The sequence below is a fragment of the Agelaius tricolor genome, unplaced genomic scaffold (assembly GCF_023055355.1).
Source record: "Agelaius tricolor isolate 1412-34295 unplaced genomic scaffold, bAgeTri1.0.p SCAF_61, whole genome shotgun sequence".
NCBI classification, from domain to species: Eukaryota; Metazoa; Chordata; class Aves; order Passeriformes; family Icteridae; genus Agelaius; species Agelaius tricolor.
Window position 1 is genome coordinate 1289677 of NW_027269321.1, and position 25741 is coordinate 1315417.

Here is a 25741-nt window from a genome sequence, read left to right on the forward strand (position 1 = left end):
TAACGGAACCCATGTGATGTCACACAGCCCCTGTGATGTCACACAACCACTCTGTTATGTCACACAACCTCCATATGATGTCATTCAGCAGCTATGTGATGTCACAGGGCAGATTTGTGATGTCACAGTCACCCTGTGATGTCACAGCCTTCTCTGTGACATCTCACAGCTGCTCTGTCACTCTGTGTCACAACCCACATTGTGATGTCACAGAGCCGCCTTCTGTGACGTCACAGCTAGCTCTGTGATGTCACAACCCCCTCAGTGCTGTCACACAGCCCACTCTGTGCTGTCACACAGCCCCTTGCTGCCATCCCAGCTGCTCTGTGGCTCTGGGACACAGCCCCAGAGGTGCTGCTGTGACACAGCCCCCGCGGGGACATCCCACAGCCCCGGCCAGTGCTGAGCCCCTGGGAGCTCTGTCTGTGCCCTGCTCATGTCCCTGAGGGGCCCTGGCAGTGCCCCAGCCCTGCTGGGCTGTGCACAGGAGCTGCTCCTGGCCAGAGCTGTCTCTCTGCAGCTCTGCTGCCCTTGCCAGGAGCTGCCTCTGGGCCAGGAGCCCGGCCCAGCTCAGCAGCACAGACACAGCACAAGGACTTTAATCACCCTCTGGGCCTTTGCTGCTCTTTGCATCACACCCAGTCCCTCAGAGTGGGTTCAAAGACTTCTCAAGAGCTCACAGTGAGATTGAAATACTGAAGTTTCTTGTACTTTAAAGAGATCCCTGTGAGGGACAGGACTGAGAAAGTGTCCCCGGGTTCCAGGGAGAGCAGAACACTGGAGGCACTGATGGCAGCTGGGGACAAACAAGGCAAAGGTGTCTCTGGTGCTGAGCAAACCTGGATTTGTTTCAGGAATGCAAAGGGCCAAGGCCTGAGCCCCAGGGCCTGGCCAGGCAGATCCTGTCCCTCCCTCCTTGCTCAGGGCTCTTCCCGGGATGGGCCCTGGCATGTGGGGATGGGCAATGCCAAGGGCAGGAGCGTGGGGCGGCCCCTGCCAGTCTGCTGAGCAGGGACAAGGAGGCAATGAGGCCCCAGGCCTGCAAGGGTCACTTGTCCCCTCCTGGCTCAGGCCCAGGGCCAGCAGCCATGGCCAAAGCGCTGCCCAGGTTGGCTCTGTCAGGGCTGTCTTGCAGCTGCTGCCCATCCCTGTGCCCTGTGCAGCCCAGGCTGTCCCACGGTGTCCCTGCCCTGGCCTCTGTCCCTGCAGGCTCTGGGCATCCCCCGGCTGCCCCACCTGGCTGGGCCCTTCCTTTGCTGACAGCTCTGCCTCCTGCCTGCCCCTGCCTGCCCACACAAAGCCTGGGGCTGCTCCAGGCTCCTGCTGGGGACGTGCTGCACCACAGCCCTGCCCTGACAGGGAAATTCCTTTCTCCTCATGCCACTCTGGGCCTCCCCAGCTGCCCTTGGCGTTAATTCTTTCTCTCTCTGGCTGTTTTCCACTATGTCAAAAGGATCCACCATCCCTGAAATCGCTCTTTAAACACTCTCATGGCTCTGCTCCACTGTCCTCAGGCTCCACCCCACTGAGCACAGAGCTCCTTTGTCCCTATACAGTGCTCATGTTCCCAAGGCCTCCAAACCCCTCCTTGGGACATCTCTGGGCCCTCTCCAAGGTGTTTCCAAATGAAAACATCCAGCTCAGAGTCTAAAGAAATCACCAGAGGACAGGGCCAGCCCGACCTGTCTGTCCTGGCTACTTTTGTCTGGGAGCAATCCTTGGATATACAGAATTTCGGAGGCCAAATTCTAATTTTGGCCATGGTCCCTGGACAAGAAGGCTGGTTCTTTTCCATAGGAATGAAGGAACAGAGCCCCAGTGTTTCAGGGGCAGATGAGAGGTGACCACCAGAGGCCAAGGCCAGCCAGAGCTGGCAGGTTTTGTTTTGTGAGATACCCTTGCATAGAGGAAATTATTTTAGGGAGGGCACCCGTTTTGGCAAGGACCATCTGAAATGTCAGACAGCCCTTTTCCATAGCAAGGAAAGCACAGAGCCCCAGTGCTCCGGGAGCTGATGAGAGGCAGCCCTTGACATCCCAAGATCAGCCAGAGCTGTCAGGTGGCCCCTGGGAGGCCAAGCCAGCCAGAGCTGTTCCATGTTCCCTGGGTTCCATGGGGTCCCACAGGGTCCCAATGCTCCCTTGCTTCCCTGGGGCCCTGAGGTGTCATAATACCCCCTTGGTGACATGAGGCCCTGAAGGCTGGAATGGTCTCCATGGTTCCATCAGGCCCCACAGAGCCCCAATGGTCTCTGGGTCCATGGAGCCCCTCTGTGTCACCATGGCCCCTTGGTTCCCTGGGCTCCAGTGGGGCCACAATGATCCCCTTGGTTCCATGGGCTCCAGTGGTGCCACAATGATCCCCTTGGTTCCCTGGGCTCCAGTGGTGCCACAATGATCCCCTTGGTTCCATGGGCTCTTGTGGGGCCACAATGATTCCCTTGTTTCCATGGGCTCCAGTGGGGCCTCAATGATCCCCTTGGTTCCCTTGGCTCCAGTGGTGCCACAATGATCCCCTTGGTTCCATGGGCTCCAGTGGTGCCACAATGATCCCCTTGGTTCCATGGGCTCCAGTGGGACCACAATGATCCCCTTGGTTCCATGAGGTCCCCACAGTGTCCCAGGGATCTCCATGGGAAGGAAAGAACCCAGCCCCACTGTTGCAGGCGCAGCCACCAGAGGCCCAGGCCAGCCAGCCTTGACAGTACTGGCAGATTTTGCCCGGGAGCAACCCTTGGATATTCAGAATTTCAGAGGTGGAATCCCAGTTTCAGACATGGACACTGGAGGAGAAGGATGGTTCTTTTCCATAGGAAGGAAAGCACAGAACACCGGTGGTGTCTCAGGGGCAGATGAAAGGCGGCCATCAGAGGCCAAGGCCAGCCAGACCTCTCTGTCCTGGCAGCTTTTGTCTGAAAGCAACCCTTGGATATCGGGAATTTGGGAGATGGAACCCCAATTTCGGCCATTTCTGCATGGATAAGAAGGACGGCTCTTTTCCATAGGAAGGAAAGCACCCAGCCCCAGTGTTTGGACAGCAGGGGAGAGGCACCCCCAGGAGGCCAAGGGCAGCCAGACCTGTCTGTCCTGGCAGCTTTCACCTGGGAGCAATCCTTGGATGTACGGAGTTTTGGAGGTGGAATCCCAGTTTTGGCCATGGTCAAGATGGGTGTTTTTGCCCATAGGAAAGTAAAGCACAAAGTCCAAGTGTTGAGGAAGAAGATGAGAGGTGGCCACCCTGAGGCCAAGCCAGCCAGTCCTGTCTCTCCTGGCACCTTTTGTCTAGGGGCTTTCCTTGGACATTGGGCATTTTGGAGGTGCAATCTCAGTTTTGGCTGTGGGTGCTGGAGAGGAAGAAGAGCTCTTTTCATAAGGAAGGAAAGCACCCAGCCCCAGTGTTTCAGAGGCAGATGAGGGCCAGCCCTCAGGAAGCCAAGGCCAGCCAGACTTGTCACTCCTGGCAGCTTTTGTCTGGGAGCTATCCTTGGATATAAGGAATTCCACAGGCAGTTGCCCAATTTTGGCCATGAGTGCCTGCTTGAGATGGAGGGTTTTTTCCCACAAGAAATAAAAGTGATAGTGGAGCCCCGGAAAATGTAAAAAATAGTCTTTGAAAATATTGGGCTTTGTGTTTTCTCAGATCACCGCACCTGCCTAAGCAGTATGATAAAAGATATAATTGTAAGATGTGGTGATTTTTTAGTAATTAAATATAATTATTACATAACCATAAGAAGAATCGTGAGAAACTATGTTGGAAATTTAAAGGGGGCTATGTTTAGCTGAAATCTGTCCATACAATAGAAGGATATAAGTTTAATAATTAACATGAAAGTTATGTAATGATAGAGGATAAAACACGTTCACCTTGAATGTGTGGTCGGAATCAGATTTGGGTGGAAACTACCCCGATTCCCAGAGCTCTTGAATAAAAAGCACCGCATATAATCGCTTCTGTGATTATGTGTTTCTGAACGCTAACATTTTGGCCACCCCGGATGGGACCCTGCGGGTGCTGCTGAGCGAGTTTCGCGACTCGACCGCGCTCCAGCCGGCACCGAGGGATTCTCGGGGAGCTCGATCGGCCGCGACCGCTTCTGCCGCTCGCCACGTCCCCGGGAGAAAGGTAAGGTGCTTTTTACTTTGGTTTGGGTGCCTGCCAATGAGACGCAGCGAAAGCTACGCTTGGTTGGGCTAAAGGAATTCCTGCTGGTACAAGCCCAGGCGCCGTTCCATAAGACAATCGCGAGAGCGTTGCGGGTTTGGCAATTTGTGGTATATTTGGAATGGAGAAACTGAAAGGGATTTTGGGCAGCAACACCTCTATCCCGCAAAGTTCTCCTTTGGGGTGCTTATTAGTACATTGGAAACAGGGGAATTTTGGGGAAGAATTACGTAAAGCTAAGTTGATTGATTATTGTAATACATGGTGGCCAGGATATGCCTTGGAGAATGGCGAAAAATGGCCAAAATACGGGACTCTGCAATATAACACTATTTCGCAGTTAATGTCGTTTTGTAAACAAGAAGGAAAATGGGATGAGGTTCCGTATGTTGATTTGTTTTTCTATTTACGGGCAAAGCCAGAATGGCAGGATGAATGTGGATTAATGATGGTTAAAACAACTGCAAGCAATAAGTGTGGGGTTTGTGAGGAACGTTGTTTAGAACACTTGGCATTGGAAGAAAGCCTGAGTAGGGAAAATTATACAGATATTGATTTACAGGTAGCTCCAATAGGAACAAGAGAACCTAACCCTATCCCACCTGTTCCATCTGTCCCTATCCCACTGCCTGCTCCTACCCCACCTAGTCCTGAACCGGTCTCGTCTAGTACACCCTTCCCTCTTTATCCTCCTCTCCCATCGTCCCCTGATCTCTCTTCCTCGGAAGATGAGCAAAACCTAACTGTGGTAGAAAGGAGAGAGAGAGAATCAACAATGGGGTAGCCCACAGAACCAGGAGTCGGTCTTACCTTGCCCCAGTTATGGATAGAAAAGACATAGGCAGACAAAAACGAACTGTAATTGCCCCCTTGTGACAAAGTGTAGGAGTGGAAGGGCCAGTATTTATAAAAGTGCCTTTCTCTCCTGCAGATTTAGTTATTTGGAAACAATCAGCCAGAATTTATAGAGAAAATCCTGATAAAATGGCATGAGTATTAAAAATGGTTATACAAAACTCAAAATCCTGACTGGGATGACATACAATAATATGTATATTAATATATTATATATATAATTATATATAGTATAATAATATATCTAATATATATCTATATGTAGTATATTAATATATCTAATATATTAATATTAGATACCTTGAAGGATTCTACTGAGAAACAGATGGTACTTAAGGCAGACAAAGAAAGGGCAAGAGAGGACATCAGAAATGGACTCGTAACAGGGAATTTAGATGAGAATTTCCCAATTGAGGATCCAAATTGGGACCCTAATTTATTTTGCGATATCGGGAGACTACAGAAATATCAAGAGTGGATCCAAATAGGAGTTCAGAATGCTGTGCCCAAAACTATAAATTGGTCTAAACTATATGAAGTTCGGCAGGAAGAGACAATGTCCAGACTTGAACAACCAGTTTCACCAGGGCAATCAGTGCCAGCAGGTTACCAAGGGGATGGTTTTGGGGGAGTATACCAGCTGACTAGACATAGAGCCAGTAGAACAAGTTAAGGAACCTCTTATAAATAAACAATTAGGACATAAAGAGGTCAAATTTCTAATAGATACAGGAGCTACTTACTCGGTATTGAATGATTTACAAGGACAAATTGGGGACAAGGAAACAACAATAGTCAGCGCTACAGGGAAAGAGGAAAAACGGCCATTCTTGCAACCCCAAATTTGTGTTTTGGGAACAAAGTTATAACACACAAATTCCTATACATACCTGAGTGTCCAATTCCGCTTTTAGAGAGAGATTTGCTAGCGAAACTTGATGCGGTAATAACCTTTGAAAATGGGGAGCTTATAATGAAAATACCTGAATCAAAGACGGGACAGATATTAATGATCAAAGAAAAACCTGTTCCCTCTATCCTTAGGGAGGTAGGAGATGCAGTGATTCCCTCTGTATGGGAGACAGATATACCAGGGAAATCTAAATTGGCACAACCAGTGCATGTAGAGTTAAAAGAAGGGGCGAGGCCTCTACAAGTCAAACACTATTCCATAAAACCAGAAGCATGGCAAGGAATAAGTAAAGATTATTGAGAAATTCTTGAAATACCGAATTTTACAAGTATGTGAACCAGAATTTAATACACAATATTTCCAGTAAAGAAGCCAAATGGTGAATATAGATTAGTGCAGGATTTGAGAGCAATAAATAAAATAACAAAGGACATTTCTCCAGTGGTAACAAATCCCTACACATTGCTGACATCCGTAAAAGAGATATATAAGTGGTTTACTGAAATTGATTTAAAAGATGCCTTTTTCTGCATCCCCCTTGACAAAGAAAGTAGGAAACTGTTTGCCTGTGAGTGGGAAAACCCAGGGAATGGGAGAAAGGCCCAGCTCACCTGGACACGATATAAGAACTTGCCGACCCTATTTGGAAACCAACTGGCAAAGGAGCTGGAGATTTGGACCAAGAGTGGGCAAGTACCAAGAGACCAATACCTGTTGTTGCAGTATGTTGATGATATACTAATAGCTGCAGAAGAAAAGCAACCTGTATAAAGGTAACCATTGAGATTTTAAATTTACTGGGAATGGGAGGTTATAAAGTACCCAGAGGAAAGGCACAAATTGCCCAACAGACTGTGATCTCCTGGGATGTGAAATTTCACAAAGGCAACGAAAACTAGGCACTAACCGTATCCAAGCTATTTGTGCTATTCCAGAGCCCCAGAATCTACATGAGCTGCGAGTCTTCCTCGGGATGGCAGGATGGTGTCGCCTGTGGATCATGGACTATGGACTGATTGTGAAACCCCTGTGTGAAGCTCAGAAGATGCAGCCATTCACCTGGGGCAAGCCGCAGAAAGAAGCCTTCCTAAAATTAAAGGAAGCACTGACAACTGCTCCAGCATTAGGGTTACCTGATCTGTCTAAAGATTTTCAGCTGTTTGTCCATGAAAGGCTGCGCCTAGCACTCGGAGTCCTGACCCAAGGTCTGGGAAGATGGAAAAGGCCGGTGGGCTACTTTTCCAAACAACTTGACAGCATAAGTGCCGGGTGGCCTCCATGTCTGCGGGCAGTCGCAGCCACTGTGATGCTGATACAAGAAGCCAGGAAGCTCACGATGGGAAGGCACATAGATGTCAATGTACCACACATGGTAACCTCTGTCTTAGAGTAGAAGGGGGCCATTGGCTATCCCCAAGCAGGATGATGAAATTCCAGGTAGTCCTGACTGAGCAGGGTGATGTCACATTAAAAACAACTAACCTTTTGAATCCAGCTTTGTTCCCGGGTACCACAACTGAAGAAGGCCCATTAGAGCATGACTGTGTGGAGGTAATAGAGTACACCTACTCAGCAAGAGAAGACCTGAAAGACGTCCCACTAGAGCAGCCAGAGTGGGAGCTGTTTACAGATGGGAGCAGCTTCGTGGAAAACGGAACCAGATACGCTGGGTATGCGGTAACAACAGTCAGTACAGCAGTGGAGGCAAAGGCATTACCACCAAATACATCTGCCCAGAAGGCAGAACTGGTTGCTTTAACCAGGACACTAGAATTAAGTGAAGGGAAAAGGATAAATATCTGGACTGACTCAAAATATGCTTTTGGAGTGGTACATGTACACAGAGCACTGTGGAAAGAAAGGGGACTATTGTCCTTCTCTGGGTATGCACATTAAACATCAGGATGCAGTCCTGCAATTGATAAAAGCAGTACAAACACTTGAACAAGTGTCAATCATACACTGCAAAGCACACCAATCAGGAAACTCCAAAATCTGCGAGGGAAATCGAAAGGCAGACTGGGCAGCCCGACAGGTTGCTCAAGAGGTGCAAACAACAATGGCATTGATAGCTTTAAAGCTTAATGTATCCCAATTCAATTTGCCTCCAGAACCAAAATATTCAGTAGAAGATGAGAGACTGGCACGTATGCTAAATGCACAAAAGAATTTAGGGGGATGGTATGTGACTGCACAAGGACAGATAGTGGTACCCCCTTGATAATGAGAGAAGTTCTACAAATTAAACATAATGAATGTCACTGGGGAGCAGAGGCATTGGTAAAATTGCTAAAGCAGAGTTTAATTTTGATACGGATGTTAACAATGGCAAAATCAGTAATGTCAAAATGTGATATCTGCTTGAAAAACAACCCAGTGCCTAGACGACAGGCACAGCTAGGAAGAATTCGGATAGGAATAGAGCCAGAAGACTATTGGCAGGTAGATTTTGTAGACTTGCCAAGAACTCGAGGATACAAATACCTGTTAGTGGGGGTTGACACATTCTCTGGGTGGCCAGAAGCCCTTCCCTGTCGCACCAACCAAGCAAAGGAAACAGTAAAGTGGTTACTACAGGAGATTATTCCCAGGTTCGGGGTGCCCCTAGGGTATCATCAGATAGGGGGCCCCATTTCTTAGCTACAGTAGTAAGAGAGGTAAGTAGATTGCTGGGGATAACTTGGGACCTCCACACACCGTGGAGACCCCAGTCGAGTGGACAGGTAGAGAGGATGAATCAGACACTAAAGAGGCAAATCAGTAAAATATGCCAAGAAGCCAAATTGCAGTGGCCCCAGGCTTTGCCAATAGCACTGTTGAGGATTCGGATAAAGCCTAGGAGTGGGATGTCAGTCAGCCCTTATGAGACATTGCATGGGAAACCATATGAATCTCCTGAGCCTAACCCTAATGTGCACGTCACAGGAAAGCAGGAAGTGTATAATTATGTTCTGTCTCTCGGGAAAACTTTAGCTCGGCTCCGGAGCATCCTCGTGTGGAATAGACCGCTGACTCTCGAGAACCCAGTTCATAACATACATCCAGGAGACGAGGTGTACATCAAGAACTGGAACGAAGAACCGCTGAAAGAAAAGTGGAGTGGACCCCACCAGGTACTGCTGACCACCTTTACAGCAGCCAAAGTAGCCGGCGTGGACCCCTGGATTCACTATACCCGAGTGAAGAAAATCCATCCTGGATCACGGACTGTGTAAACTCTGGAACCAACAAGGCTGCAGATAAGATGTGTTTAATCACTTTGAGAATGCTATCAGTAATTGTGCCAATGTTATGGTCATTAATGTCTTTGGGATGTGGAATGCAAAAAGATCAACTAACCACTCTTCATTCTAGAATGAAGAGAGAGGTACAAGCAGAAACACAGGTGATAAAGGTTCCTAATGAAGTTTGGGCTGAGAATGTAATGATTGGATTAGTCAAAGACTTTGCCAAAATGCAAAACACCTGTAGAATACCTGCCTGTCTGCCAATACCAAAGGGCAGCAGGAGACCCAGTAAATTGGGGAATCATAACATCAAAACTACCTGAAATACAAAACAACAAAACAATTGCATGTAAACAGGTACCTGAGTCGAGGCAAGTAGTCAAGGAAACTTGGGAGAAAATAGGAACATGGATGAAACCCATGGGCCAGAAAGACTGTATTCTAAGTGATGGCACACTAGGAACCCCTATGGGAGAATCAGGAGGCATCACACAATGGCAATGCTATTTGCCACACTATAAAAAGATTACAGAAAATGTTACAGAAACCACTCTGGTATGGAAGTGTGAGGCCAAGGATCAGAAAGATCAGACAGAGCCTTGGGACAGTGCGTGGTCTGTGAGTATCCTTCAAAGATTCCAATGTATGGCAAACACCCCTTGGTGCATTAAGTGGGAAGGCTCCGAGAATGAAACAGATCCAGCAGTAACAAACACTGCCACCAGTAGCAGAACGAGGGCAGACAAAGTAAGTTGGTGGGCATGTAATAAAACTTATGACTGCACTTCAGATGATGCAGAGATAAAGCAGATGCCACCCCTGGCAATAGCCCTACAAACTGGCTGTGCTTGCAGAGGGATCAAACATAAACAAGGCAGAGTGAATTATAAAGCAGTTGTAGGATGTACCAGGAGTACAGTCCGAGGTCCAGGACAATTTGTATGGGCAGCAAGCGATGGCACCTGGACAACACATCTGCCTGTAGATGGGAAAGTAAAGGAAATTACTTTAGGCCTCCCAACCTCATGTCCAATTTGGGAAAAGTCCCCATTTAACAGAAAACATGAACTTGTGCAGATAAGAGCAAGACGAGAAGTTCTAGACAATGAAAATCCAGATGACACTTGGCAAGAACCCTCTGGTGGAGTGAAATTTGGGTGGGCCCGAGAGTCTTTGCTTGGTCCTACAGCAAACTATCAGAGTAGAAGATGCTGTACAAACTTACAGGTCAGGTAGATAGACTGGCAAGAGTCACCTGGGAAGGATTTAAAGAATTAAACATACAATTACAAGCCACCACAAAAATGACTTTACAAAATCGATTAGCCTTAGATTTGTTACTCGTGAAAGAGCATGGAGTATGTGGATTTTTAAAGGGACAAGTTGGTCATTGCTGCGTTCACATCCCAAATGTAACTGCAGATGTAGAATATGACATCAATCAGTTGAAACAAAGAGAGCATGAAGCACAAGAAGAGCAAAAGGATTTGACTACGACCTGGCTAGGCAAAATCTTTAAAGGGTTAGGGTGGAATGTGAGTTCATGGATTAAATCTATCATTGAGAGTGTGATAATCTTACTAATTGTATTCTTAGCAATTTGGTTAGTTCACAGCATCTTAAAGGGAGAGATACAGAAGAAAACATCCTGGAACCAGAAGATAATAAAGGCTCTGACACGAGATCCACGCCCACCATCTTCTGGTTCTCCAGTGCGTGACAGCATCCACGACAACGTTTACATCAACCATGGACTTGAAGAACGTCAAGAATAAATTGAGAAATAAAGGACTGTATCAAGTGAAAACATTTACACCTATAGAGAAGTGAAAATGCTTTCAAAGGGGGGAGAATGATAGTGGGGCCCTGGAAAAATGTCAAAAATAGACTCTGAAAATGTTAGGCTTTGTGCTTGCCAGATCATGTGAAATTGCACCTGCGTAAGCAGAACATGATAAATGATATAATTGTTAGATGTGATGATTGTTTAGTAATTAAATATAATTATTGTTTAATCATAAGAAGAATCGTGAGAAACTATGTTAGAAGTTTGAGGGGGGCCACGAGAAGCCCATGCTTGGCTGCAATCTATGTATACAATAGAACAATATAAGTTTAATCATTAACATGAAAGTTATATAAGGATAGAATATAAAAACATGTTCATCCCGAACCCATGTCGGAGTCAGATTTGGGTTGGTACCCCTGACACCCAGAGCTCTTCAATAAAAGCACCTGCATATAATCATTCTGGTGATTATGTGTTTCTGAACGCTAATATACCCAGTAAAGTGTTAAACCCTTCCCAGCTGCTGTGCATGAGGCTCTATGAATATGCACCAGGCTGATGTAAGGGGAAAGGTATTTCAGGGGATCCCTGAAGGTAACAGGGTGCTCCTGGCTGAGTGCCAAGATGCACCCAGTTTACATCTTCCAAGAACTGTTTAGCATGGCTCTGCCCTGGATCTGCCTTTTCAGAGCATGCAGATTCCTTGGCTGTGGTTTTAGTCCATTCTCTTTATCACCTCCAGGTTTTGGGCCTTGGTGCACTCTGCCTTCAGACAGGGAGTGCTGATAGTTGGCAGATCTGTACAGGTGTCCTCATCCCGTGTGCATTGGATGTTATCCCATCCAAGCAGGCAGTTTAACACAAGCAGCTATTTCACTGAGCCTAATTAACAACAGAAATAAAAACTATAGAACAAAGTTACTTTAAAAAACAGTCCCAGCCCATATTTGCTCCCAGTCTGTGTGGTCCTGATCCATATGGTCCCAGTCCCTGGGATCCCAGTCCATACAGTCCCAGTCCATATTTGATCCCACTTCAGGCTATCCTGGTCTGGAGGGTTCTGATTCACAGGATCCCCATCCATGTGATCCCAGTCCAGGTGATCCGAGCCCATATTTGATCCCAGCCCATATTTGATCCCAGTCCATATTTGATCCCAGCCCATCTTTGATCCCAGTCTGTGGGGTCCTGCACACACTCCCTGGGCCTGGAATTCCAGTTCCCAGCCAGGAAAAAATGTTCCTGCCCTTGAACTTCCTTCCTATCCCCTCAACAAATTGCAATAAAACTATAAGCAAAGAAATAATAATTGAAATTAAATAAATTATAATAAAAATAAAATATAAAAATCTCAACTCTTCTTTACAATGATTCAACTCCAACAATGATTCAACTCAAACCAACAATAACTATTACTATAATATTACCAATGCATATAAATAAACAAATTATATATCAAGAAATACCTTTTGAAAATTTTAACTCTATGACTAATGTACTTTAGATAAAATTATCTAAAGAAACTACCATGCAATCTAACACCTCTTAGTTAAACAATTCATATTACAAATATACTAAACACAAAACCAAACACCAGTACAATTTCTCAGACATTTCAACCAAACAATTAAACTTTAATAACATCCTTAAGTACTCTTGAAAAATTAAAATTATTTTTAAAACATTAATTGTGTGCAGGTGGTTTTATTTTGATATTGGTTTTTGGATTGTTTGGGTTAGATGATTTAAAAAATGGGATTTTTATAGGAATTGAATCAGCTGAGAAGGTGGCACTCGGCAAACAGAAATGACTGAAAATGAACGGGACAGAAATCAGTAACTCTGAAAGTTTTATTTGCTATCAAATACATCCCACACTCCTAGCCCCACACAATCCACATCCCACTGCTCCAAATTGAGATCCCACTTCTCCCAATCTCCTTCCAACTCCATCTCAACTTGACAGCTGTGGAATGGAGTGAGTTTGGCCTGGGATTGAGTTTTTTGAGGAAGGAACAAGCAATCTGAGGTGAAATTGAGCCCTTTGGGGTTAAAATTCAGTTATTTTCAGTGGAATTTGAGTGGTTTTGAGGTGACTGTTCCATCCCAATGGACTTTTGGAGGACAGAGAGATGGAGAAGAGAAAAAAATTCAGGCCAAACCAAAGGACAAGCAGCCAGGAGTGTCCCCAACATGGATCACAGGGAATGTGAGTGACCAGGGCTGTGCCCAAAGTGCCTCCTCCAGTGGGGGATGGAGCTGCAGCAGCGCACGAAGCTCTTCCCGCACTCGGGGCACTCGCAGGGCTTCCCTTACCGGTGCCTCCGTTGGTGTCGGGTCAAGTGAGAGCTCCTGGAGAAGCTCTTCCCACACTGGGGACACTCGTAGGGCCTCTCCCCAGTGTGGATGCGCCGGTGGGTGATGAGGTGGGAGTTGCGCTGGAATCCCTTCCCACAGTCGGGGCATTGGAAGGGCCTCTCCTCTGTGTGACTCTGATAGTGCTGGAGGAGATCAGAGCTGGTCTGAAACCTCTTCCCACACTTGGAGCACTCATAGGGCCGTTCCCCAGTGTGGGTCCTCTGGTGCCTGATCAGCTCGGAGTTCCACCTGAAGCTCTTCCCACACTCCATGCACGTGTGGGGCTTCTCCCCATCATGGAGCTGCTCATGGAGTACCAGCTCCGAGCTCTGGCTCCATCTCCGGCCGCCTTCCCGGCCCAGGCTGCCTCTTTCCCCCTCACATCCCCGCCATCTGCGTTTGCAGCCCCTCCTCGTGCGGCATCTCCGGGGCTTTTCCTCCCCATTGGCTTCCTGCGCCGTGGAGCCGCTCAAAACGGCCTCTGCCACCAGGTTCTGCCGCGGGCATTTGTCCTCCCTGCTCTCCATGCTCAGCTCCTGCCCTGGGCGAGGAAGGACAAGGACAGCATGGGATTTGCCTCCGTGCCACAGGCAAGGGCAACCAGATCCCCCCAGGGCTGTGCTGCAGCCGGGGGCTGTGCTGGTCTGGGAGATGGAGCAGCACAGAGGGGAAAGGGGCACTGACTTCCTCCTCACCTGCCTCAGTGTCCCGGGGCATCTTCCTCTTCCTCACAGCCTCACAGGGGTTGGCAATGTGAAATCCTGGTTTGGAGAAAACAAGGGATGAGCACCTGGAGTTTGAAGGTCCCCCCACCCAAGTCCATCTCTACAAGTCACCGGCCATCTGGGCTCCAGAAAACCCTCCCAAACACCAAGATTCAGCCCTGAAAAAGCCTCCCAGGAGTTCCCCATCCCTGGTCCCTCCCCTTTGGTGTTCGGGGGTTCCCCCCTGTCCCGGCTGCTGGGGTCAAACTTGGATTGGGGGTCCCCCTTCTCCTGGGTGCCTGCCCTGCCCAGGCTGCTGGCAGTGCCAGCAATGCCAAAAGCTCCCCCCTCTTGGCTCTCCCCATTTCGGGATGCTGGGGCTGTTTGGGCTCCCAGGCTCCCTTCTCCCCTCATTCTCTGCTCTGGGCTGCAGCGGCTCCAAGGAGTCCCCCCTGCCCCTCTCCAGGCTCTTGAGGCTCCCACCAATGGCGGCGCTCCCCCCTCTCTGGCCTCCCCACTTTGGCCTCCTGGGGCACACAGGGCTCTGCTCCTCCAGGCTGCCTCTGCCCGCAGCCGCCACCGCCACCCCCCCGATGTCCCCCCGAGGGGCCTTTTCCGCTCAGCCTTGGACTTCTTCATTCTCCAAACATCCCCCCAAAAACCCAACCCAGGGACCCCCCGGGATATCCGGGCCGGGCTCCCCCTCCCCGCTCACCGGAGCCATGGGGGGGGCGATGATCCCACAGGTGGGGGCTGCGAATTCAGGCAGGGATCGAGACCGCGTGGCTCCCTGAGCTCAGCCTTGATCTGCCTTTGTCCCTCCTCTTCCTCTTCCTCCCATCGTCCTCTTCCATCCCCCCTCCAGCTCCTCTGTTATGCCCACCGGCTTCTCAACTTCCATCCCTGCCCTTCCATCCCTTCTCCTCCTCCCTAACCCCACCTCCTTCTCCTCCTTCCATCGCTGCTCTCTCTCCGCCTTCATCCCTCCCCTTCCATCCCTCCTCCCTTTCCTCCTCCTCCCCCCTAACCCCGCCTCCTCCTCCCCCTCCATCCCTGCCCTTCCCTCCCTCCTCCTCCTCCCCCAGCAGCAGCCACACCCTCGGTGCCCCGTTCCCGCAGCCCTCGCAGCCCGCGGCAGCAGCGGCCATGGAGCCGGGCCAGGTCGGCATGGGCAGCGCGGGGCTCTCGGCTGCTCCCAGCCGCTGCGGGCGGGGGGAACCCGGCCCGGGCCAAAGGAGAGGCAAACTGGGCAAACTGGGGGCTGCACATCCAAACTGGGCCTTGCTGGGGACCCTGCCTGGCCCCTGCCAGCCCTTGGGGCTCCTCTCGGCACATCCGCCAGGGGGGAACACACACAGGCCTGGGGGATCCCAGCAGTGACAGCACTGCCAGGGACTGGGCTGCACTGGGATCGTACTGGGAGCGACTGGGGCTGTACTGGCTTTGTACTGACATCAGACTGGGATCATACTGGGATTATACTGCCATACCAGGGCAGATTGTGATCACACTGATGGAGAGTGGAATCATACTGGGAGTGAGCAGGAGTCTGCAGGAGGCAATTGAGAGCCTGTTAGGGGCAAAGGGGATATACTGGGAGTGACTGCGATTATGCTGAGGGTGACTGGGAGTAGCTGTGAGCAACTGGGATCATGGTAGGAGCAACTGGGAGGAACTGGGTGATTGGAAACTGTGGCGCTTATACTGGCGTGAACTGGGATCATGCTGGAGCTGACTGGGATCATTCTGACAGTGAGTGCCACTACACTGAGGCTGACTGGGAGTGCTTGGGAGCAAATGGGATCATACTGGAAGGAACTGGAAAGATGCTGGAGGGAACTGGGCTACACTGGGGGATACTGGGAGTGACTGGAACAAAAGTGAAGGTGAAAGAGAGAAACTGGAACCATGTAGAGCAAAACTGGTTCATACTGGCAGGGACTGGGAGCACACTGGGGCCATATTTGGATCATACTGGGAGGGACTGGACTAATACTGGGAGGATCTGAGAGTGACTGGGAACACACCCTGCACATCATCCCCCAGACTGGGCCTGACTGGGAGCAACTGGGAGCACGCTGGCAGCAAATGGCATCATACTGGGACTGACTGGGCTGATCTAGGAAGCAACTGGAACCACACTTGAGGCAGCTGGGACCATACTGGGAGAGATTGGAAGCAACTGGGATTCTACTGGGACCACACTGGCAGGGCTGGCATGTGACTGGGATCAAACTGGAGCTTACTGGGATCATATTGGGGTTGAAAGGGAGCGACTGGGATCACACTTTGGGCTACTGGGAGCAGCTGAGGGAAACTGGGATGATGCTGCAAGCAAACTGGAGGAACTGGGAAGGACTGGATGCATGCTGGGGGCAACTGGGATCTACTGGGCATGACTGGGGGATCATACTGGGATAACTGACACCTTACTGGGGCCACTGGCAGTGCCTGGAAATGACTGCAGACATGCTGGGGGCAACTGGGATATACTGGGATTGTCTGGAACCATCCTGGGGGGACTGGAACCACACTGGGAACAACTGGGACCATGCTGGGGAGAACTGGGACCATGCTGGGGGCAACTGGGAGTGAGGGGGACCATGCTGGGAGGGACTGGGATCATATGGGGAGGGACTGGGACTAGAGCAGGGGCAACTGGGTTCAACTGGGACCATCCTGGGAGTGTCTGTAACCATAGGGGAGTGATGGAAGCACACTGGGAACAGCTGGGCCCATGCTGGGAGCAACTGGGATCACTCTAAGGGCACTGGCATCAGACTGGGAGTGACTGGGAGCAACTGGGATTAGACTGCAAGGGACTGGGATCATACTGGGAGTGGCTACACTCATACTGGGATTATACTGGCTGTGAATGGAACCTGACTGGGGCTTACTGGGAGCTACTGGGCCCATGTTGGGAGGAAAATGTGACCCACTGGGAGCAACTGGGATCGGCTGGAAGGTTCTGGAACCATGCTGAGAGGACTGAGACTACAACTGGGGCAACTGGGATCATCCTGGGAGCAACTGGGGCCACCCTTTGAGCAACAGATAGAAACTGGGATGATGCCAGAGGAAACTGGGAGGAACTGGGAAAGACTGGGATCATTCTGAGGTAACTGAAACATACTGGGAGTGTCTCTAACCATCCTGGGGGCACTGGAACCACACTGGGAACAGCTGGGATCATGCTGGGAGCAACTGGGACGATGCTGGGGGAAACTGAATCTACCCTGGAGGCAACTGGGCACGACTGGGACCCTGCTGGGAGGGACTGGGACTATTCTTGGGGCAACTGGGATCATCATGGGAGGAACTGGGAACCTCTGGAATCATGCTGGGAGCAACTGGGATCACACTGGGATCCCAGTGAGAGCAGTTGAGTCCATGCTGGGTTACACTGGGATCTCATTGAGAGCGACTGGAATCACACTGGGATTGACTGGGAGTGGCTGGTTTTGTGGATTTGGGGGGTTTGGATTTTGGGGGATTTTCTTGGCATTTTGAGGGGGAGTATTTCTGGGGGAGTTTGGGGGTTTATTGAATTTTTTTGTGGCTCTTTCTGAATTTTGGGGGTTTTACTGGGATTTTGTTGGGATTTTTTGGGATTCTCAGAAATTCCTGGGGTTTTATTGGGATTTTTAGGAGATTTTGGGGCATTTTATTGGAATTGTGGTGGCATTCAGAGGGATTAATTGGGGATTTGGGGTTATGAGGATTTTTGGTGGGATTTGGGGGGGTTTGGGTGTTGCCAGGATTTCTTTGGACCTTGGGGGAGATTTTGTGGGACTTTTTCTGGTTTTCGGGACACCTTTGGGGGATTGGTGGAGTTTAATCAGGATTTTTTGGGGTTTTTGGGATTCCAAAGGATTTTGTGGGCTTTTATTGGGATTCTAGGGTGTTCTAATGGGATTTTGAGAGATTTAATTGGGATTTAGTGGGTTTTATTGGGACTTTTGGGGCTTTTAAGGAGATTTTGGTGCCTCTCAGCCCTTCCCCACACCCAGGGACTGTCCCAAAGCCCCCCTAAAATTCCACTAAAACCCCACAAATCCCCAAAAATTACAAGATAACCCTCAAAAACCCCAGAGAATCACCAAACATCCCAGTGGAACTCCCCAAAATTTAAAAAACTCCCCAATTTTTCAATAAATCCTTCCCCAAAAAACCTACACAACCCCAACAAAACACCAAAAATCCAAAACACCCCAAATCAACAAAACCCCCCAAAATCACATAACCATCTCAAACCCCAACAATTCTCCCCCAAACCCCCAATAATCCCTCCTAAACTCCCAACAAAATCCCAAAAAAGCCCAAAAAAGCCACCCCCAAATCCCCAAAACCCCTCTCAGAACCCCAAAATCCCCACAAACCCCCCCAGACTCAGTGGGGCCGTCCTGGATCAGGGGGCACCGGCCGGTGGAAAGGAGCCACTTCAGGGGGCCCTGGGAGCTTTTTGGGGAGGGGGCACCAGGGGAGACCCCCCAAAACCGGGGGGGGGAACCCCTGCTGTGCCCCCTCCCCCCAAAACCCCCAGACCCCGGTTCAGGGTGGGCCTGGGACCCCCGGGGACCCCCAAATCTCCCCCAGAACCCCCAGAGCCCCCCAAGGTTGGCCCAGGTCCCCCCTGAGAGCCCCCAGACCCCAATGGGGCCCAGCCCAGGATGTCCCCTGAGACCCCCCCAGACCCTTCCCAAGACCCCACCCAGGACCCTCCAGACCCCTCCCCAAACCCATCTCAGGCTCCCCCAGCCCCTCCCCAGATCGCGCCGGGACCTCTCCCCAAAACTCCCCAAATCCCCCCCCCCCACCAGACCCTCTCCCAAAACCCTTCCAGACCCCCCAAAGCCCCTCCCCAAACCTCCAAAACCCTCCAGGACACCCTCAGGACCCCCCAGAGCCCTCCCCAAATTCCCCCAGGACCATCCCAACACCCCCAGACCTTCCCAAGACCTTCCTACGACCCCTCCTCAAAACCCCCCCAGACCCTCCCACGACCCCCTCCCCCTCCCGAGACCCCTCTTAGGACCCATCCGCACCCCCCAGGTCCCCCCACAGTGCCCCAGGACCCCTCCCCAGACCCCCCCAAACCCCCGGACCCCTCCCCAAACCCCCGGACCCTCCCCCCCCGCCCCCCGATCCCCTCTCAGGCCCCTCCCGCTCCTGTCCCGAGCCCGGGGGGTCCCGGCGGCGGCGGGGAAGGGGGCGCCGCTTCCGGCTCGCCTCTGATTGGCTGGGACGGCGCAGGGGAGGCGGGCCTTGCTGAGGGGATCCGCGCCGTGATTGGTTAGTTCAGGGATGTGCAGCGCGCTGATTGGTTGGTTCGGGGCGGGGCGCGCCGCCATTGCTGGGAGCCCGCACACGCGGTGGAGGCGCGCGATTCTGAGGGAGAGCGGAGCTGAGGTGGGGCCGGGGGCAAACTGGGGGGGTTTGGGGCGGGTCTGAGGGGAAATTGGGGATTTTTGGGGGCATCGACGGGAAACACGAGGGTGTGCGGTGGGTTTGGGGGGAATGAGGGGGTCTGAGGGGGCTTTGGTGGGTCTGAGGGGGCTTTAGGGAGCTTTGGGGGGAGCTTGAGAGCGTCTGGAGCGTTCTCAGGTGGGTTTAGGGGGAACTGAGGGGAATTGGGAGAGTCTGGGGGGATTTTGGGGGATTCCGAGAGGAACTGGGCGGTTGTGAGTGGATCTGGGCGGTTCTGAGGTGGGTCTGGGGAACTTCGAGGAGTCTGAGGCGATTTCATGAGGTTTGGGGGGATTGAGGGGTCCGAGGGGGATTTGGGGCAGTCTGATGGATTTGGGGGCGTCTCAGGTGGGTCTGGGGTGAATTTTGGGGAGAACTGGGGGGGTTGAGGGTCCTGGGGAGGTTTTTGGGGTCCTGGGGAGGGTTTGGGGGTCCAGAGAGGTTCTGGGCCAACACTGGGGGAGCTCTGCGGGGTTGGGCGTTCCTGGAGGGGTCCCGGGGGAGATTTGGGGGTCCCGGGGGGTCCCAGGCCCACCCTGAACCGGGGTCTGGGGGTTTCGGGGGGAGGGGGCACTGCAGGGGTTCCCCCCCCCCCCCGGTTTTGGGGGGGTCTCCCATGGTGCCCCCTCCCCAAAAAGCTCCCAGGGCCCCCTGAAGTGGCTCCTTTCCACCGGCCGGTGCCCCCTGATCCAGGACGGCCCCACTGAGTCTGAGGGGGTTTGTGGGGACTTTGGGGTTCTGAGAGGGGTTTTGGGGATTTGGGGGTGGCTTTTTTGGGATTTTGTTGGGAGTTTAGGAGGGATTATTGCGGTTTTTGGGAAGAATTATTGGGTTTTGGGATGGTTATGTGATTTTGGGGGGTTTTGTTGATTTGGGGGATTTTGGATTTTTGGTGTTTTGTTGGGGTTGTGGGGGCTTTTGGGGGGAGATTTATTGAAAATTTAGTGAGTTTTTTAAAATTTTGGTGAGTTCCACTGGGATGTTTGAAGATTCCCTGGGGTTTTTGAGGGTTATCTTGTAATTTTTGGGGATTTGTGGGGTTTTAGTGGAATTTTAGGGGGGCTTTGGGACAGTCCCTGGGTGTGGGGAAGGGCTGAGAGGCACCAAAATCTCCTTAAAAGCCCCAAAAGTCCCAATAAAACCCACTAAATCCTTTGAAATCTCTCAAACTCCCATTAGAACACCCTAGAATCCCAATAAAAGCCCATAAAATCCTTTGGAATGCCAAAAACCCCAAAAATCCTGATTAAACTCCGCAAATCCCCCAAAGATGTCCCCAAATCTAGAAAAAGTCCCACAAAATCTCCCCCAAGATGCAAAGAAATCCTGGCAACAACCAAAACCCCCCAAATCCCACCAAAAATCCTCATAACCCCAAATCCCCAATTAATCCCTCTGAATGCCACCACAATTCCAATAAAATGCCCCAAAATCTCCTAAAAATCCCAATAAAACCCCAGGAATTTCTGAGAATCCCAAAAAATCCCAACAAAATCCCAGTAAAACCCCCAAAATTCAGAAAGAGCCACAAAAATTTCAATAAACCCCCAAACTCCCCCAGAAAACTCCCCCTCAAAATGCCAAGAAAATCCCCCAAAATCCAAACCCCCCAAATCCACAAAACCAGCCACTCCCAGTCAATCCCAGTGTGATTCCAGTCGCTCTCAATGAGATCCCAGTGTAACCCAGCATGGACTCAGCTGCTCTCACTGGGATCCCAGTGTGATCCCAGTTGCTCCCAGCATAATTCCAGCTGTTCCCAGTTCCTCCCATGATGATCCCAGTTGCCCCAAGAATAGTCCCAGTCCCTCCCAGCAGGGTCCCAGTCGTGCCCAGTTGCCTCCAGGGTAGATTCAGTTTCCCCCAGCATCGTCCCAGTTGCTCCCAGCATGGTCCCAGCTGTTCCCAGTGTGGTTCCAGTGCCCCCAGGATGGTTACAGACACTCCCAGTATGTTTCAGTTACCTCAGAATGATCCCAGTCTTTCCCAGTTCCTCCCAGTTTCCTCTAGCATCATCCCAGTTTCCATCTGTTGCTCAAAGGGTGGCCCCAGTTGCTCCCAGGATGATCCCAGTTGTAGTCTCAGTCCTCTCAGCATGGTTCCAGAACCTTCCAGCCGATCCCAGTTGCTCCCAGTGGGTCACATTTTCCTCCCAACACGGGCCCAGTAGCTCCCAGTAAGCCCCAGTCGGGTTCCATTCACAGCCAGTATAATCCCAGTATGAGTGTAGCCACTCCCAGTATGATCCCAGTCCCTTGCAGTCTAATCCCAGTTGCTCCCAGTCACTCCCAGTCTGATGCCAGTGCCCCCAGTGTGATCCCAGTTGCTCCCAGCATGGGCCCAGCTGTTCCCAGTGTGCTTCCATCACTCCCCTATGGTTACAGACACTCCCAGGATGGTCCCAGTTGAACCCAGTTGCCCCTGCTCTAGTCCCAGTCCCTCCCCATATGATCCCAGTCCCTCCCAGCATGGTCCCACTCACTCCCAGTTGCCCCCAGTGTGGTCCCAGTTCTCCCCAGCATGGTCCCAGTTGTTCCCAGTGTGGTTCCAGTCCCCCCAGGATGGTTCCAGACACTCCCAGTATATCCCAGTTGCCCCCAGCATGTCTGCAGTCATTCCCAGGCACTGCCAGTGGCCCCAGTAAGGTGTCAGTTATCCCAGTATGATCCCCCAGTCATGCCCAGTATATCCCAGTTGCCCCCAGCATGCATCCAGTCCTTCCCAGTTCCTCCAGTTTGCTTGCAGCATCATCCCAGTTTCCCTCAGCTGCTCCCAGTAGCCCAAAGTGTGATCCCAGTCGCTCCCTTTCAACCCCAATATGATCCCAGTAAGCTCCAGTTTGATCCCAGTCACATGCCAGCCCTCCCAGTGTGCTCCCAGTATAATCCCAGTTGCTTCCAGTCTCTCCCAGTATGGTCCCAGCTGCCTCGAGTGTGGTTCCAGTTGCTCCCTAGATCAGCCCAGTCAGTCCCAGTATGATGCCATTTGCTGCCAGCGTGCTCCCAGTTGCTCCCAGTCAGGCCCAGTCTGGGGGATGATGTGCAGGGTGTGCTCCCAGTCCCTCTCAGATCCTCCCAGTATTAGTCCAGTCCCTCCCAGTATGATCCAGAGATGAGCCCAGTGTGCTCCCAGTCCCTGCCAGTATGAACCAGTTGTGCTCCACATGGTTCCAGTTGCTCTCTTTCACCCTCACTTTTGTTCCAGTCACTCCCAGTATCTCCCAGTGTAGCCCAGTTCCCTCCAGCATCTTTCCAGTTCCTTCCAGTATGATCCCATTTGCTCCCAAGCACTCCCAGTCAGCCTCAGTGTAGTGGCACTCACTGCCAGAATGATCCCAGTCAGCTCCAGCATGATCCCAGTTCACGCCAGTATAAGCCCAGGAGTTTCCAGTCACCCCCAGCGGGCTCCCAGTCACTCCCAGTTGTTCCTGGCCTGATCCCAGTTGTTCACAGCTGTTCCCAGTCACTCTCAGCATAATCCCAGTCACTCCCAGTACAATCCCAGTCTGATGTCAGTACAAAGCCAGTACAGCCCCAGTCAGTCCCAGTACGATCCCAGTGCAGCCCAGTCCCTGGCAGTGCTGCCACTGCTGGGATCCCCCAGGCCTGTGTGCGCTCCCCCCTGGCGGATGTTCCGAGAGGAGCCCCAAGGGCTGGCAGTGGCCAGGCAGGGTCCCCAGCAAGGCCCAGTTTGGATGTGCAGCCCCCAGTTTGCCCAGTTTGCCTCTCCTTTGGCCCGGGCCGGGTTCCCCCCGCCCGCAGCGGCTGGGAGCAGCCGAGAGCCCCGCGCTGCCCATGCCGACCTGGCCCGGCTCCATCGCGGCTGCTGCCGTGGGCTGCGAGGGCTGCGGGAACGGGGCACCGAGGGTGTGGCTGCTGCTGGGGGAGGAGGAGGAGGAGGAGGGAGGGAAGGGCAGGGATGGAGGGGGAGGAGGAGGCGGGGTTAGGGGGGAGGAGGAGGAAAGGGAGGAGGGATGGAAGGGGAGGGATGAAGGCGGAGAGAGAGCAGCGATGGAAGGAGGAGAAGGAGGTGGGGTTAGGGAGGAGGAGGAGGAGAAGGAATGGAAGGGGCGGGATGGAAGTTGAGAAGGCGGTGGGGATAACAGAGAGGAGCTGGAGGGGGGAGGGAAGAGGACGATGGGAGGAAGAGGAAGAGGAGGGACCAGGGCGGATCAAGGCTGAGCTGCGGGAGCCACGCGGTCTCGATCCCTGCCTGAATTCGCAGCCCCCACCTGTGGGATCATCGCCCCCCCCATGGCTCCGGTGAGCGGGGAGGGGGAGCCCGGCCCGGATATCCCGAGGGGTCCCTGGGTTGGGTTTTTGGGGGGATGAAGGCGAATGAAGAAGTCCAAGGCTGAGCGGAAAAGGCCCCTCGGGGGGACATCGGGGGGTGGCGGTGGCGGCTGCCGGCAGAGGCAGCCTGGAGGAGCAGAGCCCTGTGTGCCCCAGGAGGCCAAAGTGGGGAGGCCAGAGAGGGGGGAGCGCCGCCATTGGCGGGAGCCTCAAGAGCCTGGAGAGGGGCAGGGGGGACTCCTTGGAGCCGCTGCAGCGCAGAGCAGAGAATGAGGGGAGAAGGGAGCCCGGGAGCCCAAAGAGCCCCGGCATCCCGAAATGGGGAGAGCCAAGAGGGGGCAGTGCGTCCCCAGAGACGGCCTGGGGGGATCTCGTTGCCCTTGCCTGTGGCACGGAGGCAAATCCCATGCTGTCCTTGTCCTTCCTCGCCCAGAGCAGGAGCTGAGCATGGAGAGCAGGGAGGACAAATGCCCGCGGCAGAACCTGGTGGCAGAGGCCGTTTTGAGCGGCTCCACGGCGCAGGAAGCCAACGGGGAGGAAAAGGCCCGGAGATGCCGCACGAGGAGGGGCTGCAAACGCAGATGGCGGGGATGTGAGGGGGAAAGAGGCAGCCTGGGCCAGGAAGGCGGCCGGAGATGGAGCCAGAGCTCGGAGCTGGTACTCCATGAGCAGCTCCATGATGGGGAGAAGCCCCACACATGCATGGAGTGTGGGAAGAGCTTCAGGTGGAACTGCCGCCTGATCAGGCACCAGAGGACCCACACTGGGGAACGGCCCTACGAGTGTGGGGAGTGTGGGAAGAGCTTCAGCTGGAGCTCCGACCTGATCAGGCACCAGAGGACCCACACAGGGGAGAGACCCTATGAGTGCTCCAAGTGTGCGAAGAGGTTTCAGACCAGCTCCAGTCTCCTCCGGCACTATCAGAGTCACACAGAGGAGAGGCCCTTCCAATGCCCCGACTGTGGGAAGGGATTCCAGCGCAACTCCACCCTCATCACCCACCGGCGCATCCACACAGGGGAGAGGCCCTACGAGTGTGATAAATGCAGGAAGAGGTATCAGACCTGCTCCAATCTCCTCCAGCACTATTGGATTCACACAGAGGAGAGGCCATTCCGCTGCCCCGACTGTGGGAAGGGATTCCAGCGCAACTCCCACCTCGTCACCCACCGGCGCATCCACACTGGGGAGAGGCCCTACGAGTGTCCCCAGTGTGGGAAGAGCTTCTCCATCAGCTCTACCTTGACCAAACACCAACGGAGGCACCGGTAAGGGAAGCCCTGCGAGTGCCCCGAGTGCGGGAAGAGCTTCGTGCGCTGCTGCAGCTCCATCCCCCACTGGAGGAGGCACTTTGGGCACAGCCCTGGTCACTCACATTCCCTGTGATCCATGTTGGGAACACTCCTGGCTGCTTGTCCTTTGGTTTGGCCTGAATTTTTTTCTCTTCTCCATCTCTCAGTCCTCCAAAAGTCCATTGGGATGGAACAGTCACCTCAAAACCACTCAAATTCCACTGAAAATAACTGAATTTTAACCCCAAAGGGCTCAATTTCACCTCAGATTGCTTGTTCCTTCCTCAAAAAACTCAATCCCAGGCCAAACTCACTCCATTCCACAGCTGTCAAGTTGAGATGGAGTTGGAAGGAGATTGGGAGAAGTGGGATCCCAATTTGGAGCAGTGGGATGTGGATTGTGTGGGGCTGGGTGTGTGGGATGTATTTGATAGCAAATAAAACTTTCAGAGTTACTGATTTCTGTCCCGTTCATTTTCAGTCAGTTCTGTTTGCAGAGTGCCACCTTCTCAGCTGATTCAATTCCTATAAAAATCCCATTTTTTAAATCATCTAACCCAAACAGTCCAAAAACCAATATCAAAATAAAACCACCTGCACACAATTAATGTTTTAAAAATAATTTTAATTTTTCAAGAGTACTTAAGGATGTTATTAAAGTTTAATTGTTTGGTTGAAATG

General features: G+C 52.0%; 1 protein-coding gene and 1 pseudogene across 2 annotated transcripts; one reads left to right on the plus strand and one right to left on the minus strand.

Moving 5' to 3' along the window:
* Window positions 1-25741, minus strand: part of LOC139605244 (zinc finger protein 850-like) — a 170959-nt pseudogene that overhangs the window by 5688 nt on the left and 139530 nt on the right.
* On the plus strand, window positions 19164-25472 carry LOC139605212 (zinc finger protein 436-like). Of its 2 annotated transcripts, none has more exons than XM_071456555.1 (2): window positions 19164-19419; window positions 24202-25472. In XM_071456555.1, the coding sequence occupies exon 2, from the start codon at window positions 24216-24218 to the stop codon at window positions 25038-25040; it is 825 nt and encodes a 274-aa protein (XP_071312656.1). In that variant the 5' UTR covers window positions 19164-19419; window positions 24202-24215; the 3' UTR covers window positions 25041-25472. The 2 variants fall into 2 exon arrangements, with proteins under 2 accessions (XP_071312656.1, XP_071312654.1); XM_071456553.1 differs by having other exon boundaries at window positions 24207-25472.